General features: G+C 33.5%; 1 protein-coding gene and 1 pseudogene across 1 annotated transcript in view; one reads left to right on the forward strand and one right to left on the reverse strand.

Moving 5' to 3' along the window:
* ZNF451 (zinc finger protein 451) overlaps positions 1–14,501 on the reverse strand; it is a 70,804-nt gene that overhangs the window by 32,482 nt on the left and 23,821 nt on the right. Inside the window, exons 4-7 of the mRNA XM_039852963.1 lie at positions 9,470–9,595; positions 5,297–5,408; positions 1,382–1,532; positions 36–162 (exon numbers count right to left, since the gene is read on the reverse strand). Coding sequence (XP_039708897.1) covers positions 36–162; positions 1,382–1,532; positions 5,297–5,408; positions 9,470–9,595 — 516 coding nt within the window. The remainder of the gene's footprint in view (positions 1–35; positions 163–1,381; positions 1,533–5,296; positions 5,409–9,469; positions 9,596–14,501) is intronic.
* LOC120595154 (uncharacterized) lies at positions 7,557–7,675 on the forward strand (annotated as a pseudogene).

A 14,501-nucleotide genomic window follows, 5' to 3' on the forward strand; every position in this document is an offset into this window, starting at 1 on the left:
AGTATACCTACTCTTAACTTAGGACATGCTCTTACCTTAGCAAAAAGGTGATCCCTATATTGTTGCTGAGTAACGAAATTTTTATAACATACTACACAAGCAAAGGAATTGATGAAAGATCCATGGAGTGTGATTGTTGGATCACATGGGGAGTGATCGAACCTACTCGGCAAAAGAGAGGTAACATTAGAAAAAAGCCCACATTCTAGGGGCAGACTATTAAGCTTCATTTGTTAAGCTAAAAAAAAACACACAAATACACATTCAGAACTTTACAATTCTCTACTGAAATATTAAATAACGTTTTTCATATTTAGGAAATATCAAGTGGCTTCCACATGCGATATAATCCCTTCAGACAGTGACAAACAGTTTGTTCAAAATTTCATAAAAGTACTCAAGATCCAATAAAATGGATTCAGGTGTGTCTTGCCAAACTGGTAAACTTCCAGTTTGAAAATGGGAGACCCATTACCTTTTCTTTTTGCCTTATTTACCACAAAAGTCACAATTTTAAATGAACGATTAGAATAATCTCATGTCAAGATTTCTGGCACACTTGTTTCCTAAAACTGGCTTTTAATCCTTTTAATGTTCATCTTAACCATATAAAAAATTTGTCATTGTAAACTCCCTCAAAGACTTTTTAAAATAGTTAGGATACAGTATGCTACCCAGTTATTTGTTGAATGCTGAAGCTCCTTCTAGAAGCTTCTCTTGGTAAGGTAAAGCATAAGAAGGGTGAGACATCTAGAAAAGATAATGGCGTAGAGCCCCAAACTCTCAATTCCTATCTTTAAACTATCAGAAAGTGATTGTGAAGATAAGAATGTTTAATGCCTGTAATACTGCCTTCCTTGATATTTACTTTCTCAAGCTCTACTATTCCAAATTCAGTAAATTAATATGAGTTTCATAAATAGAATATTTATTGTTAATTTTGCAACATTTGGTTTGCCTTTAGCACTTTTGTAATGCCATACTAGCTTTCTTTAGGCTAGACGGAATATCTGTAACTGATTTATGTCTCTTAAAATTTGCATATATGGGCTGGATTTCTCCAAAACTGATCCAACTGCATATCAATGCAAAAAGTCTGTTTGGAATTTTATGAGACATATTAGTAACAAATACATATTTAAAGGCTATATGCCTTTAAAGAGAGAACATTATTAGAAAAATCTGACTTCAACAAGCCTTCTAGGAAACCTAAGAAATATAAATTAGAAATAATGATATCATAACAGCACAAAACAATTTGAGTTGGAACATAAAGCTATAATCACAATGGCAGAAGTGCATCATGCTTTCTTTCATTTTATGAAATCACTTTGTAACTTATTTGATCTTCAATATCCACTGCTCTGAATACCACACTTACCTTTTTAAATGTCCTAATAGAAGGTGCCCATTATCAAATTCCTTGTTACAGTGCATTATGGGACATAAAATTGGTTTCCCAGACACCTGCATTTGGCCTCCTCTTCGAAATGAACTTTTTGTTCCCGAATTAATTGTGCCTGTTTTGAGTCCTGCATCATTGGAATATAAATTAAGTTCCTATTTCAGATATCTGTCCTTTGGACTTACTAAAACAATGAAAATTATGATACAGCATCAACTAGGCGGTACTAATTGTAATTAAATGTTTATAAGTTTTCTTATAAAAGATATAATAACATAAAAGTAAATAGTTATTTGGGACAAGGAAAGCAGTTAACACTTCCAAATAGCATTCTCTTGAAGAAAAAAAAAAATGTTTCTAAATTCAACAGCCAAGAAATATCAAAGATCAAATATATCAGAAAATCAGCTGCTCTATAGAACCCTTATAGAACCTTTCTTCCCATTTATGTAAGTTTGCAAAGATCTTTTCTAACTCTTATTTTCTCTTTTAACTATCTTAAACACATTATAAGGGTTAATTATATTATAGAGGATCTGAGTTCTACAAAAATTATGTTAAACAATGTAACAGGGAGAAGTGGAGAAGTAAGGGAGGCAAGGAAAGAATAAGAGCAATACTTCTAGGGAATCCAGCCACTGATGAATCAGTTCCAACCTGGATATCAAGGAAGGAAGGTATCAGTGATAACAAATTTATAGAACACAAAGCAGAGATTTATTTGTTGTTATCTCTCTCCTTTCTATTTATCCTATTTTGTCCTTTCTCTTTTTCTCCTTTCAAAGCCAATTAAAAGCAGTGTGTCCATCATTACCTTCTCTTAATTAATACCCTCTTATACTGGTCCATTGTTCATCCCTTTTCTTCCTTCATAATCTTAATCTTACAGTCACAAACTCTTGTAATTAATACCCCCTAACCAAATTTTGTTCCCAGGGAATTCCCAGTACATGATATACAACTAAAAATTTAGAAATATGTTGTATAAAAAAAGAATTGTCAGACTGCCTGGAGGATTCTAACATATAGTTTGATTATTATCTCTTATTATTTCTTGTGGACTATTTTAATCAAATGTCATAACTATTTCATACAACAGAAAACTGGGTATTTATCTTTATGACATATTCTACAAAGCCCTTAAGCATTTACCTAGAGTAGAATATTATTCCTTTAACATCGTCTAGTTTTAAGATCTCTAAGTGATTATATATGCTTAAGGTTTCAACTGCCTTTCTGCTGTTTTAGTCCTTACAGGAAGAATGCCACTATTAAAAGCTGCCAAAATGCTTATACATGTGTTCTTCCAACGAACAATGAAGAGCATAGCATTAATCATATTTTAATATTAGAGGCATTCAATAACAATACACCTTTTTATATTTCCTTTTATAATGCAGTCAGAATTATGACAATTTTTATTTATTATCCATACATATTCCAGATGTCACCCATTAAAACCTTCATTTAGCCAAAGAGTGCTAGATAAAAATTAGAGAAAACAATCAAGTGAAAGAAAATAAGCTTTACTCATAAAAAGACAACATAGAGAGAGATTTAAATAGACTGGAGAATGCAGTTTCTAAGTTATTAAGTATTAAATGTATGCAAATTGGCCTAACTATAAAGATATATAAAAGATGGATTTCCAAAGTTAGAGTAATTATAAAGGACTTAAACTACTTCTAATCTAAAAACTGAATTACAATAGCTAGATACTTTGGAATAGACTGAATAAGTCCCTTACTGAGAAGTAGAATCTCACTTTTTAAAATTAAAGAGTACAATGACTCATCTTTGTTTTTCCCAGCTACACCCTTTTCAAAGACCTCATTTCTCTCTGAAGCCCACTTATGGAAGATAAGCACCCATACCAAATACAGAGCAATGATAAAACAGCTGTTCTAGCAATTGATCCCAAACTTCAGTTTTACAGTTTTGCATAGACCAAGCAAAAGATCAAACGATCACATAAGAATACTACTTTAAAGACCTTAACTCCAGGCTCAAGCTTATCAGCTACCGATGAACCAGATGTGACCTAAAGATATATAAAATACCAAGTCTTGCCTAGAATCATAGACACAGCTAAATGACTTATTTGTTCCCACTTGGTCTGCTTGGGTAAATGCACAAACAGATGCTTATGAATTTAATTTACAATGCATTAATTATTCTGACAATCTAGAGGTCAGGAATTAGGACTAAAGAGGCATATTACTGGACCAAACCATTCTAGACAGGACTTGAAAGTTAGTTCATATGAGATAAATGATTTTTAGAAGAGATTTTAGAGATGATAAAGTCTTGTAGTTCCAGCCCACTTTCCTATCAAAGTTACCTACAAATCCCCTCAAAACTACAGATACCCTAATTATCTCTGCAGGTGAGACCCGGGCCTGTATTTAAAAGTTCCCAGGTAATTGTGATGCAGCTAAGGTAAAACCACTGAACTAGTCATTAACAACTACTGAGAATTGAATGCATATCAAGAAGGATTTTTAAAAAATAACTATAGCCTTAAAAGAACACTCCAAGAAGCAAAATTACTTGCCATCATTTCTAAGTATCTTTTGCTAAAGTAGGTCTGGAATGCCAAACAATTCTTTCATTTAGGTGAATGAAGTCACATTTGGAGCCCAAGGTCTAGGCTTGTTTTCTGTTTTCATCTACAAATGTTTATTCTAGCCTTCTTTGGTGTAATAGTCAACCAACATTTATTAAGCACCTCTATGCTGAACATTCTTTTTAGACACTGACACTAAATAGGATTGTCTTGGTCTTCATCCCCATAGAGCATGTAGTCTACAGTATAAGAGACAGACATGCAAACATAATAATTCAATAGAACAGGGTAAAAACTATATCAGAGAAACGAATAAAGCACTGTGAGATCAAAGAAGGATGAGCTACCAAACTTATGTGAAATAAATAAACCTAGCAAACTCTAGTGTTATTATCTGTGGGGCTAACCCCACAGGTAAGTTAGAAGAAAAAAGAAGAAAAGGTATTTAAAACGGAGGATGGGGCCAGATGGGAATTTGTCAGGCACAAACAGATTAGGAGATAAGAAGGAAATATAGTTTCAGGGAGTGGCCAAATGTCAAAATAACTACAAATTACTGGAACTATTTTATAAGTGGCATTTGACTCTACTCAAAAGAAAAAGAAAACCCTCTGAAAACTTACTTTAGAACAAGTAAGTTTTAGAACAAGTGAGTACTACATACTTTACAGTTAAACCTTATTCTGGATTAACTCCACAGCTAAGGTTTCTGTGGATATTCTAAGCCTTTAAGGGCTGAGTGGGTCTCTTACAAGACAGGCTAGAAGAGTTGCCATAGTGGGACAGTCCTACTAGCTCTTTAAAAATCCCATCAAATTATCTAGTAGGGGGAAAATGTTCCACAGTGACTCTTCCAGGAATCTCAGGTCTGCAGAGTTAATAATGAAGAAACTACCCAATGCTTTAGATGAGCCTTCCATGTGGACACTTACAAAGTATCTACATAGGCTGCACTGAAGAATAAGTAAACACTAATCCTTTAGATCTCAGTTTAAATTCCATGTCCTCAGAGAAGCCTTTCCTGACCTCAAATAACCTATTATACACTCACCCAGACACATGTAATATTTCATGTCATCATAACTACATCATGAACAAATAAATAAGCAATATGTAATGAATAAATGACCTATATTACTTATACTCAAAATATACTTTTGCCAAAGTAGGAAGACAACTGGTAAAGTAGGCCATTATTAAGTATCACTGAAACTAAATTTCAATACTTTACATACTCGTTAGCAATCAAATAAAGGGTCATAATATTTTAAGGCTTTAGCGAAGGTAGGTAACCTTAGTGTTCCACTGTGATCTCTAAAGAATACCTGGCATTTTTAGCCACTGGTCCACACACAGTCTTGCTGCTTCTGTATCAGAATGTCCTCGAATAAATTCCAATTCTTGTAACCCATGAGCATGCTGAAAATCAATTTTTTCCTAAAGATATTAAGAAAAAAATCAATTAACCTGTGATTTCTAACCTGATTTCCTTGAGAAAAAGATTTTGACACATCAGTGATCAGAAAATACTGACTACCCTTTAGCCCTGGAACTTCGCATCTAAAAAATCTATATCCCAAAGAGGTAAGTCAAAACAAAGGTTCATGCTCTAATATGTTGATCCCAGTGTTTACCTATTTTGCACAAAGTTCACTACAACCTACGTCTCCAACAATAGGGCACTGTTTTAGTAAATTATGGTAAGTATATTTCATTAAAGTCATTAGATAAACACTAACCAAACTTTTTCAATGAAGTAGGAATATACTTTTGCTATCAAGTAGGTCACCAAGTAGTATCAAACCAATGAGGCCAAATATAAAAAAAATTAACAAGGATTAATTTCAAGCTTATATGTAAGTGTATCTGCAGAGGGGGAAAGGCCACAAATAAATATATGAAGTGTCAATGGCTATCTCTGGGAGTGGAGATAGGAATGATGATTTTTCATTTTTAAAAATTTACATTTTTTTTTCAAATTTTCCACACATAGTCTGAAGTGTACAGAAGCCTATTAAATATTTGTTCAGTGAATAGTATTAATAAGAGCAGACAATCATTAGTACTTAATATGTGCCAATATAAAGTATTTATTGGCACCTTGATTAAGGATTGGCAAACTTTTTTCAAAAAGGGCCAGACAGTAAATATTTTAGGCTTTGCAGCCCATACAGTCTCTACAGCAACTACATAACTCTAACAATGTAGCATGAAAGCAGCCATAGATAATATGTAAACAAATGGGTATAGCTATGTTCCAATAAAAATTTATTTATAAAAACATGCAGCCGCCAGCACCAACCACTAAATTAGATGCTTTAGACTATTAAAGTCTCTAAATCTTTCTAGTTATATTATCTATAAATCTGTTTGCATACTCCCGAATCATGCTATATCTAACAATTAACAATAACCGCTTACCACATGACAGGCACTGTTCTAAAATTATTTTAATTTCGCAATAACTCTATGCAATAGGTACTATTATTGTTCTCATTTTATGATGGGAGAACTGAAGTACAGAAGGTCAAATAACAATGCCAGGATTTAAACTCTTGCAATCTGATTCTAGGATTCATGCACTTACACATATGCCATACTACCTTTCAAAAAGGTTGTGTTCTTGAAATGAAATCACTGATTCACAAACACTAGATTTGCAAGATATAGGTCAGAATAATGAATGGCCTAGTAAGCAATGTAACAGGATCTCAGGAATGGTAAGTAGGGGGACAGGGAGATTCAAGACTGTAATCTGAAAAAATCTTCTACACAACACTGTTCTAAGTACAACCATAGAATACTAATTCTCGAAGATGTTAATAAGCATTATAAACATTTTTAAAAATCCCCTGTAATCAACTTAAGTACATAAACACTAGTTTTAATACAAAGTTTAAAAGGTTCCTTTAGTGCAGGATTTTCAAAGCCTTAAAGTACTAATGAGTGTGTGATTTCCCATAGAGTACTCACAGTATCCCAACTTAATAAATCACCAAGTATTTTTTCTTTCAAATTGTATCCTACAGGATCAGTGCTCTGAATAACATGCTATGGGAAACGAAGATAGTTTATTCAAAGAAAGCAATATGGCAAGCTTCCGGTAGACTATAATGACTTTATTTATAAAATTAAACCATTTATCAAAGTTCCTTACAAAAATATATCACAATAAAAATTTTAAAATAAATTAACATATTAAGATTAAATATGACTAAATACCAACTAGTAGTCTACTTATTTTAAATAATTGCCAATAATTAAAAATAAGCAAGTTTTCTTAAATTTTCTAGCATTCTTCACAATAGAATTTGAACTCTGTGGCCATACACAGTCAATGTTCAAAAAATATTTGCTGGCTGAAATCATCTCCAAATAAGCCATCCATGTCCTATGTTACAAAGCTACTTCCACAAGTTTTAGGGTTATATTACCTCTTGCAAGTCATTTTAACCCCTAAAATATCAATAAGCAAAGCTGGTAGACGGTCAACTAGTCAGCACAGCACATTTCCTCTGAAAGTAATTTACTCAGCGAAGATTTTAATGAATTTTCTTTTATTATCTTTAATACATCTCCATCACAGTCTACGGCCATGCTACCCTGAACAAGCCCAATCCCGTCTGATCTCGGAAGCTAAGCAGGGTCGGGCCTGGTTAGTACTTGGATAGGAGATCACCTAGGAAGACCAGGCGCTGCAGTGCGAAAAAAAAAAAAAAAAGATTGTAAGTTGCAATCTGTGTGGTCAACCAAGGGTTGCCTCATCTAAAAAATAAAAATAAAAATAAAAACATCTCCATCATAAAAAACGAACAATCCACTCTAATAGTGAGACATCAACTATTCACAAAGGCCTAGAACAGTTAAATGACATTTTCTACTATTATCTATTTTCAGTCAGAGCTACCTATCAGCCACTAAAATTCTTCAAGAATTTTTATTTCAGTTTCATTATCTTCCTTTCTGCATAGTTTATATTGTTTTGTTTTCTGCCATCTAATTTTAAAAAACAACTAATCCGTAAAGAAAACCAAATAAAAACGAAAAAAATCATGACTGGATGGCAAGCAATGAGCTAAAGCATCTGTGTGAATCAGTTTCTACCTTAGAAAATAAGGAAATCTTGATAAATTTATTCTTTACAATTGCTTAAACAAGAATTTCAAAATTTAAAAAATTTTCTTCAATGCTAAAGTAGTCTTAATACAATGTATGAACCTTTACACGGATGGAAGATGAAACTATCCTTGAGGAAAATCCTAGTTGTCATAGAGACTAAAAGATTCTGAACTCATCACAAAAGCTTTATCATTTATGTGGCCATTAATACTGCCTGGGAAAAGAAGCTAGCATCACTGAGGAATTCCACAGAAAGGGAGGACAGTTTGTAAACAACTCTCCTCTCAAAAAGATTTTTCCTTGACCTGTAAACAATACACTTAACATAGTTTGGGAAAGAATCTTCTTTAAAATTGAATTGTGTTTCTGCCAGAAAAGAAATAATCCTATTTTGTAATATTTCTATGCCTTAAGCATTTTAAACATACAATTAGAATACTATGCTCTAACTTAACTGGTATTACATAGTCTAGTCCCCAAACAAATCTAGTTCTAAATCTAAAGATTAATTTATTCTGTATCGGATTAGGAGATACTAAAACAGGCTACAGAAATATATAAATTCCTTTATAATAACCGATGAATAAATACTCAAGGACTCAAAAACAGATGTTAAAATTATAAAATCATAGTGCTTATCCCAACCTGGGAGATCATCTCCAACTCTGCTCCTTTACAGATTAAAGCCCAAAGTCTATATATAAAAAAAGTCAGGTGATCTGCTAAAATCCATTTTTTAAATCCTACTATGAAGATTTTTTTTTACCAACTTATCAACGCTCTACTCCTAGCAGACATTTGTCAATACTGAGGAAGTTCTTTTAAGTAACTTCATTTGGGGCTTTACAGAGCAAGTTTAGGAAAAGACATATCATGTGAGAGTCTAAATTAGGCTTCATTTTCCACATTGCAGCTCTTCTACAACCTAGATTCAAATTTCTTCCTTTTAGTATCAAATTAATCTGAAAGGACAGGCTGAAGTTTGAGAAAGTGGTCTGGCTCTATTTAGCAGAAAACCTTTCAGTAATTTATGTCACAAACCTGATAAACTCTTTTCACTATTGTGATGAAGTAACCAGAAACCCTTAATAGCTCATTTGCTTTGAGAAATCCAATGATTTTTAATTTCCAAAAATAAAGTCCACTCAAGTAATTCTATTTTTTTCTTTTTTTTCCTGTATATATGTATGTGCGGAATCCAACAAACTAAAAACAGGGATGTAAAAAGGTATCATGATTTACTACTAAATTGACGAGCTATCTAGAGTCCATGCTTAACATGGATTCAATTATACGTTTTTTATTACAAATTTCTCTTTAAAGTTTTATTATAAACAATTCTATAATTTAGTAAAGTATCAATTAAAACAACCACATACCCTGAATGCTCTATTCTTCTCTTCTTTCTGCTGTTTCTCCACTTCAACATGCCGGGCTAGACGAGCCAGAGTTAATGCGACTTTATCCTTCTGATGGTCAATATGGTCTTTAAGCTTAGCCTTATCCTAAAATTGGAAAAACAATTTTCATTCCTTTTAACAAACAAAATTAGCTTTGAGATAATATATACCCATTTACCAAAAAGTTATTGTATTAAAGAACCATTTACCTTTATCATTATCAAATTTCTAAGAACCTGCCTTGCATATTTTACATTTTATGTGGCATTTTGTAGGTCAGCCAATCATCTACCAGCATCTTTGTTTTCAAAAAGTTAAACTAGCTGCTACAACATTTCTCATCTTGATTTACTTTATAATCATCTAGATATTGACGAGTTTGGGACTGCTTTGCTCTGAGTCTATAAAGTAATGCCATCAAGCCATCAGTCTACCCTCCAAAAAAGTCTAACAGAACAAACATTCTTGGCTCTGGTTTTTCAGCAATGCCAGGAGAGTATTACTTAGGAGAAACTATTGACTAAAAAAAATAGATCTAACTTTCAGTTCCTGGTCCAACATGTAAGAAGCTCAGAAGTCGCCACTCCATCTTAACAAGTAATAAGGTGAACAAACGAAAAAGTCAACAACTCTTCTTAGATTCAACAAAGAAGTGAGGTCACAGTGTAAGCTGCTACCCCCGAAATGAGAGAGAAAGTGGGGCAGACACAAAGACTCACAACTCGGTGGAGCAGAAACCCATGAGTAGAAACCTCAGCAGGAACCAGCACTGGGTAGTAAAACCTGAACTGTAATTGATAAATTGCTAAAGGCTCAGTGTAGATAAGTCTAAGAGTTAAAGACTCCAGAGAAACCCAGTCATGGGGTCCCCTCACACTTTTGTGAGTTCTATAGGTTCTCACTGTGAAGACTGGAGAAAAATCCTTTCATGCTTCCAGCATGGAGAGGAAAACTAAGCACTTTAAAATATGCCAGAGCACTAACAGGGCCTGCCCTCAAGAGAAACTATTTTACTAGAGCCTAACCTGCTCGAGGTTTATCAGAGCTTATCAGAGGTTTATCAGATCCCGCAGAAGGGAAATACTCAATCCCAGGCCCCTCTAGCTAGCCTGTCCCACTTGAGGGGAGGAACTAAGAAGCACTTCTGAAGTTTACAGTCCAGGGACATAGTACCACCAAGAAGACCTAATCACAGGACTACAGAATGCCACCACTTCTCCCAACATTACCACTACATTACTAAAGGCCTATTTACCAGTTTATTTTACCTAGTATATCATGTCCATCTTTCAACAAAAAATTTCAAGGTATACTAAAAGGCAAAAAACAGTATGAAGAGTCAGAACAAGCACAGAATGGCAGACATGGCAGGGATGTTTCAATGATCAGATCAGGAATTTAAAACAACTATGACTAAGGGCTCTAATGAAAAAACTGGCAACGTGAAAGAACAGATGTGTAATGTAAGTGAGATGGAAATCTTAAAAAAGGACCAAAGAGAAATGCTAGAGATCAAAAACACGATAACAGAAATGAAAAATGCCTTAAGGGCCACTAGTACACTCCTGAGGAAAGAATCTCTGCTTGAGGATATGTCAACAGAAACTTTCAAAACTGAAAAACAAAGAGAAAAAAAGATTGAAAAAAAAAAAATAGAATATCCAATAAGTGTTACAAAAGGTATAACATATGGATAATAGGAATACCCGAAGAAGAAAGACAGGAATAGAAGAAATATTTGATGCAACAGTGACAGAATTTCCCTCAATCGATGTCAGACACCAAACCACAAATCAAGGAAGAAAACCCTCTTTGTTCACAGATGAACAACACGCAAATAAAATAAACAGTAGTTAGGGGTAAAGTAACCTGTGTTAATTATGTATTTATAGCAACTTTATAAATAACTGCCCAAACTTGAAAAGAACCTATATGTCCTTTAGTAAATGAATGGATAAATAAACTGTGGTACATCAAGTGATAAATGTTATTCAATGTTAAAAAGAAATAAACTATCAAGCCATGAAAAGACATGGAGGACATTTAAATACATATCACTAAATAAAAGGACCCAATCTGAAAAGGCCACATATGATTCTAACTATATGGAATTCTGGAAAACATGAAACTATGGTGACAGTAAAAGAGTGGTTGTTAGGGGATAGAGGAAGAGGAAGGGATGAATTGGCAGAGCACAAGGGATTTCTTGAGCAGTAAAACTATTCTATATAATACTATAAAGGATGATATTTGTCATTATACCTTTGTCCAAACCCACAGAATTATAACACCAAGAGTGAACCCCAATGTAAACTATAAATTTGGGTGATAATGATGTGCCAACGTAGGTTCATCAATTATAGCAAATGTACCACTAAGCTGGGGGATGTTGATAATGGGGAAGCTATGCATGTATGAGAACAGGCAGTATTTGGAAAATCTACCTTCCTCTGAATTTTGCTGTGAATGTAAAACTTCTCTAAAAAATAAAGTCTACTAAAAAAATTTTTCTACTAGAAAGATTGGGTTACTATCTAAAATATTACTCTTTAAGCAAATCAGTTATATATATATATAATCCAAATTTTATCTAAGGTGGGATAGGAGATAAAGTTGAACAGCAGGTATGATTTTGCAAGTACACAGAAATTACACTGGAGAAAGCATATATAAAAAGGCCCAATTCATATTTTCAGTATGAGGATACAACTTTACAATAAGGAATGATCACAGGATCACTCTGGGTGGAAGGAGTCTCAGCTAACTTTCTGACTATTTGGCAAGCCTATGTACCGGGTAGTAGGTGACATTCTACTAACTTCAAAATGTCCTTTTATAAATCATAAGGTAATGCAGCTTATTAGAAATAACAGTCACAAAAAGCTATCTAAGCTCTGATCCTTTTGTAAAGGCAAATTTCTCTCTCTTAAAAGTTATCTACTCCTTGGGAAGACAAAAAGTATTCTCTCTATTTAAAATGTAGGTATTACATCTTAAAAAAATAATAATTTAAGAAAGTCAATAATGTTTAAACATGGGCCTAGAGTGTGTCAGTCTTCCTGACAGAGGTAACATTTTTTAGGTTTTAAACACTAGCAAAAGTCGTGCTTGGAAGGCAAGGTAAACCAAGGTCATAGTAACACACAAGAGAGGTAGAGAAGGTATAAATTAGCGTTTACTCAGAATAAAATGTTGTGTCACAAGAAGAATATTCTGGGGACAGGAAGGAGGACATGTTTTGGATTAAGGTAATACTAATCTAGGAAGAGCTACCCTCGAATTGTTGGTTCCATTATCATTTTAGTTTTCCCCAGGCCACAACAAAATAACTACTCTGAATTACTTCTGAAGTTATACTACCTTAGAAAGACTTTACACATTTTTTCTTCTTAAAGTTCACTTTAAAGCACAATTACTGATTCTCTGAATTACATTATAAAATATAAATATACCCTGGACACAAAGCAAAATGAAAATTAAAGTCAGAAATATAATGATTATATATCCAATGGGAAAAATTTTTAGTAATTGTCGCAAAATTTATGTTTCTAAAACTTTAACTCCCTGAGTCCTTCAATGAACATTTAAACATTTGTTTAAATCTCTTCAGCTTCATTCTAAAATTAATCTTTAGCCCTTTTGAAGGTTCAATAAGTAAAACCTATTGGTATTATTAAGTTGTTTTCTTATATTTACCTGACAGTAGCCTATGTTATCTTTCATTTAACTATATGGTTATGTCAATAAAAAGATTACCTTTGTTATTTCCAACTAATTCTGATGACCTGTTTATTATCTTTCATAACTTTTAAGGGCTCAAAAGACCTAACAGTCCTGATGCTGAAAATAAAAGACATTTAGAATTACTGGTCTCCTTCTCCTTTCCCTCTAAGGGAAAATTTTTATTTTCTTCTTTGAAGAAAAAAGAAAAGAAAAGAAACTCTAGCTGCTAACTATATTGAAAGCAGATAAGTAGATTTGGGAGACAATCTGCTGGGGTAAAGGAAAAGGAATAGTAGTTAGCTATAGGAAGAACTTCAACTTTGAAACCTTCGGCATTTAAAAAAATGAGAAAAATTAAAGTATTTAAAATAAAGATGTTTTCTCTTAAACTAGGGGGAAATTAAGTATAAGAAGCAGGGTATAATATATGATTTTTCCCATCACAAGCTTGGGGATGGGAAATCAAGGGTTTGGGGATCAAAGTTTCTGGTTAAAGGCAGGTATGAGTTATCTATGAACACTTACTCTCTCAAGAAAGTCAAGTCCCTTAGATTTCAATTACTAGTGATCCAAGATGAGGGTGGCCCCTAGATCTTACAGAATTACACTCTTTTGTGGTTCTGGGGGGGGAAAAAAAACTGGTATTGGCAAAACAGACGGATCATTAACCTTAAAATGCATGTTAGGGATTTTACCCGTTAGGTTGCAGAAAGCCTTATTTTGCGTACAAGTATAAAACAGGTAATTCAAAGAATTGATACATTCAGAAACATAAATTTTAACTTATAAGAATGCAAGGGGAAAAAAACTTACTACAGGCCATCTTGTTACTGATTCAAATGCAGAATTAAAGCTGTGGTGTTATCTGTCAGGAACATGGCAGAAAGTGAACTGATTTCAGGCTAGATGAATATGTCTTACCAATATATATGTTCCCAATCAGGGAGCACTAAAATATATAAAGCAACTAATAACTTAAGGGGGAAACTTACAAAAATACAATTATAGTAGGGGATCTAAATACTCTACTGACAGCTATGGGTAGATCTAAACAGAAAATCAACCTTAAATAGCACCAGATTATACACTCTTTTCTAGTGCACATGGAACATTCTGAAGGATAGACCATATGCTGGGACACAAGACTAGCCTCAACAAATTTAAGAAGACTGAAATCATACCAAGCATATTCTCTGACCACAATGCTTTGAAACTGGAGATCACCTGCAAAAAGCAAGCAGGAAAAACTACAAGTATGTAGGGATTAAACAACATGCTGCTACTAAAG

The sequence above is a fragment of the Pteropus medius genome, unplaced genomic scaffold (genome assembly GCF_902729225.1).
Source record: "Pteropus medius unplaced genomic scaffold, Ma_sr-lr_union100, whole genome shotgun sequence".
Lineage (NCBI taxonomy): Eukaryota > Metazoa > Chordata > Mammalia > Chiroptera > Pteropodidae > Pteropus > Pteropus medius.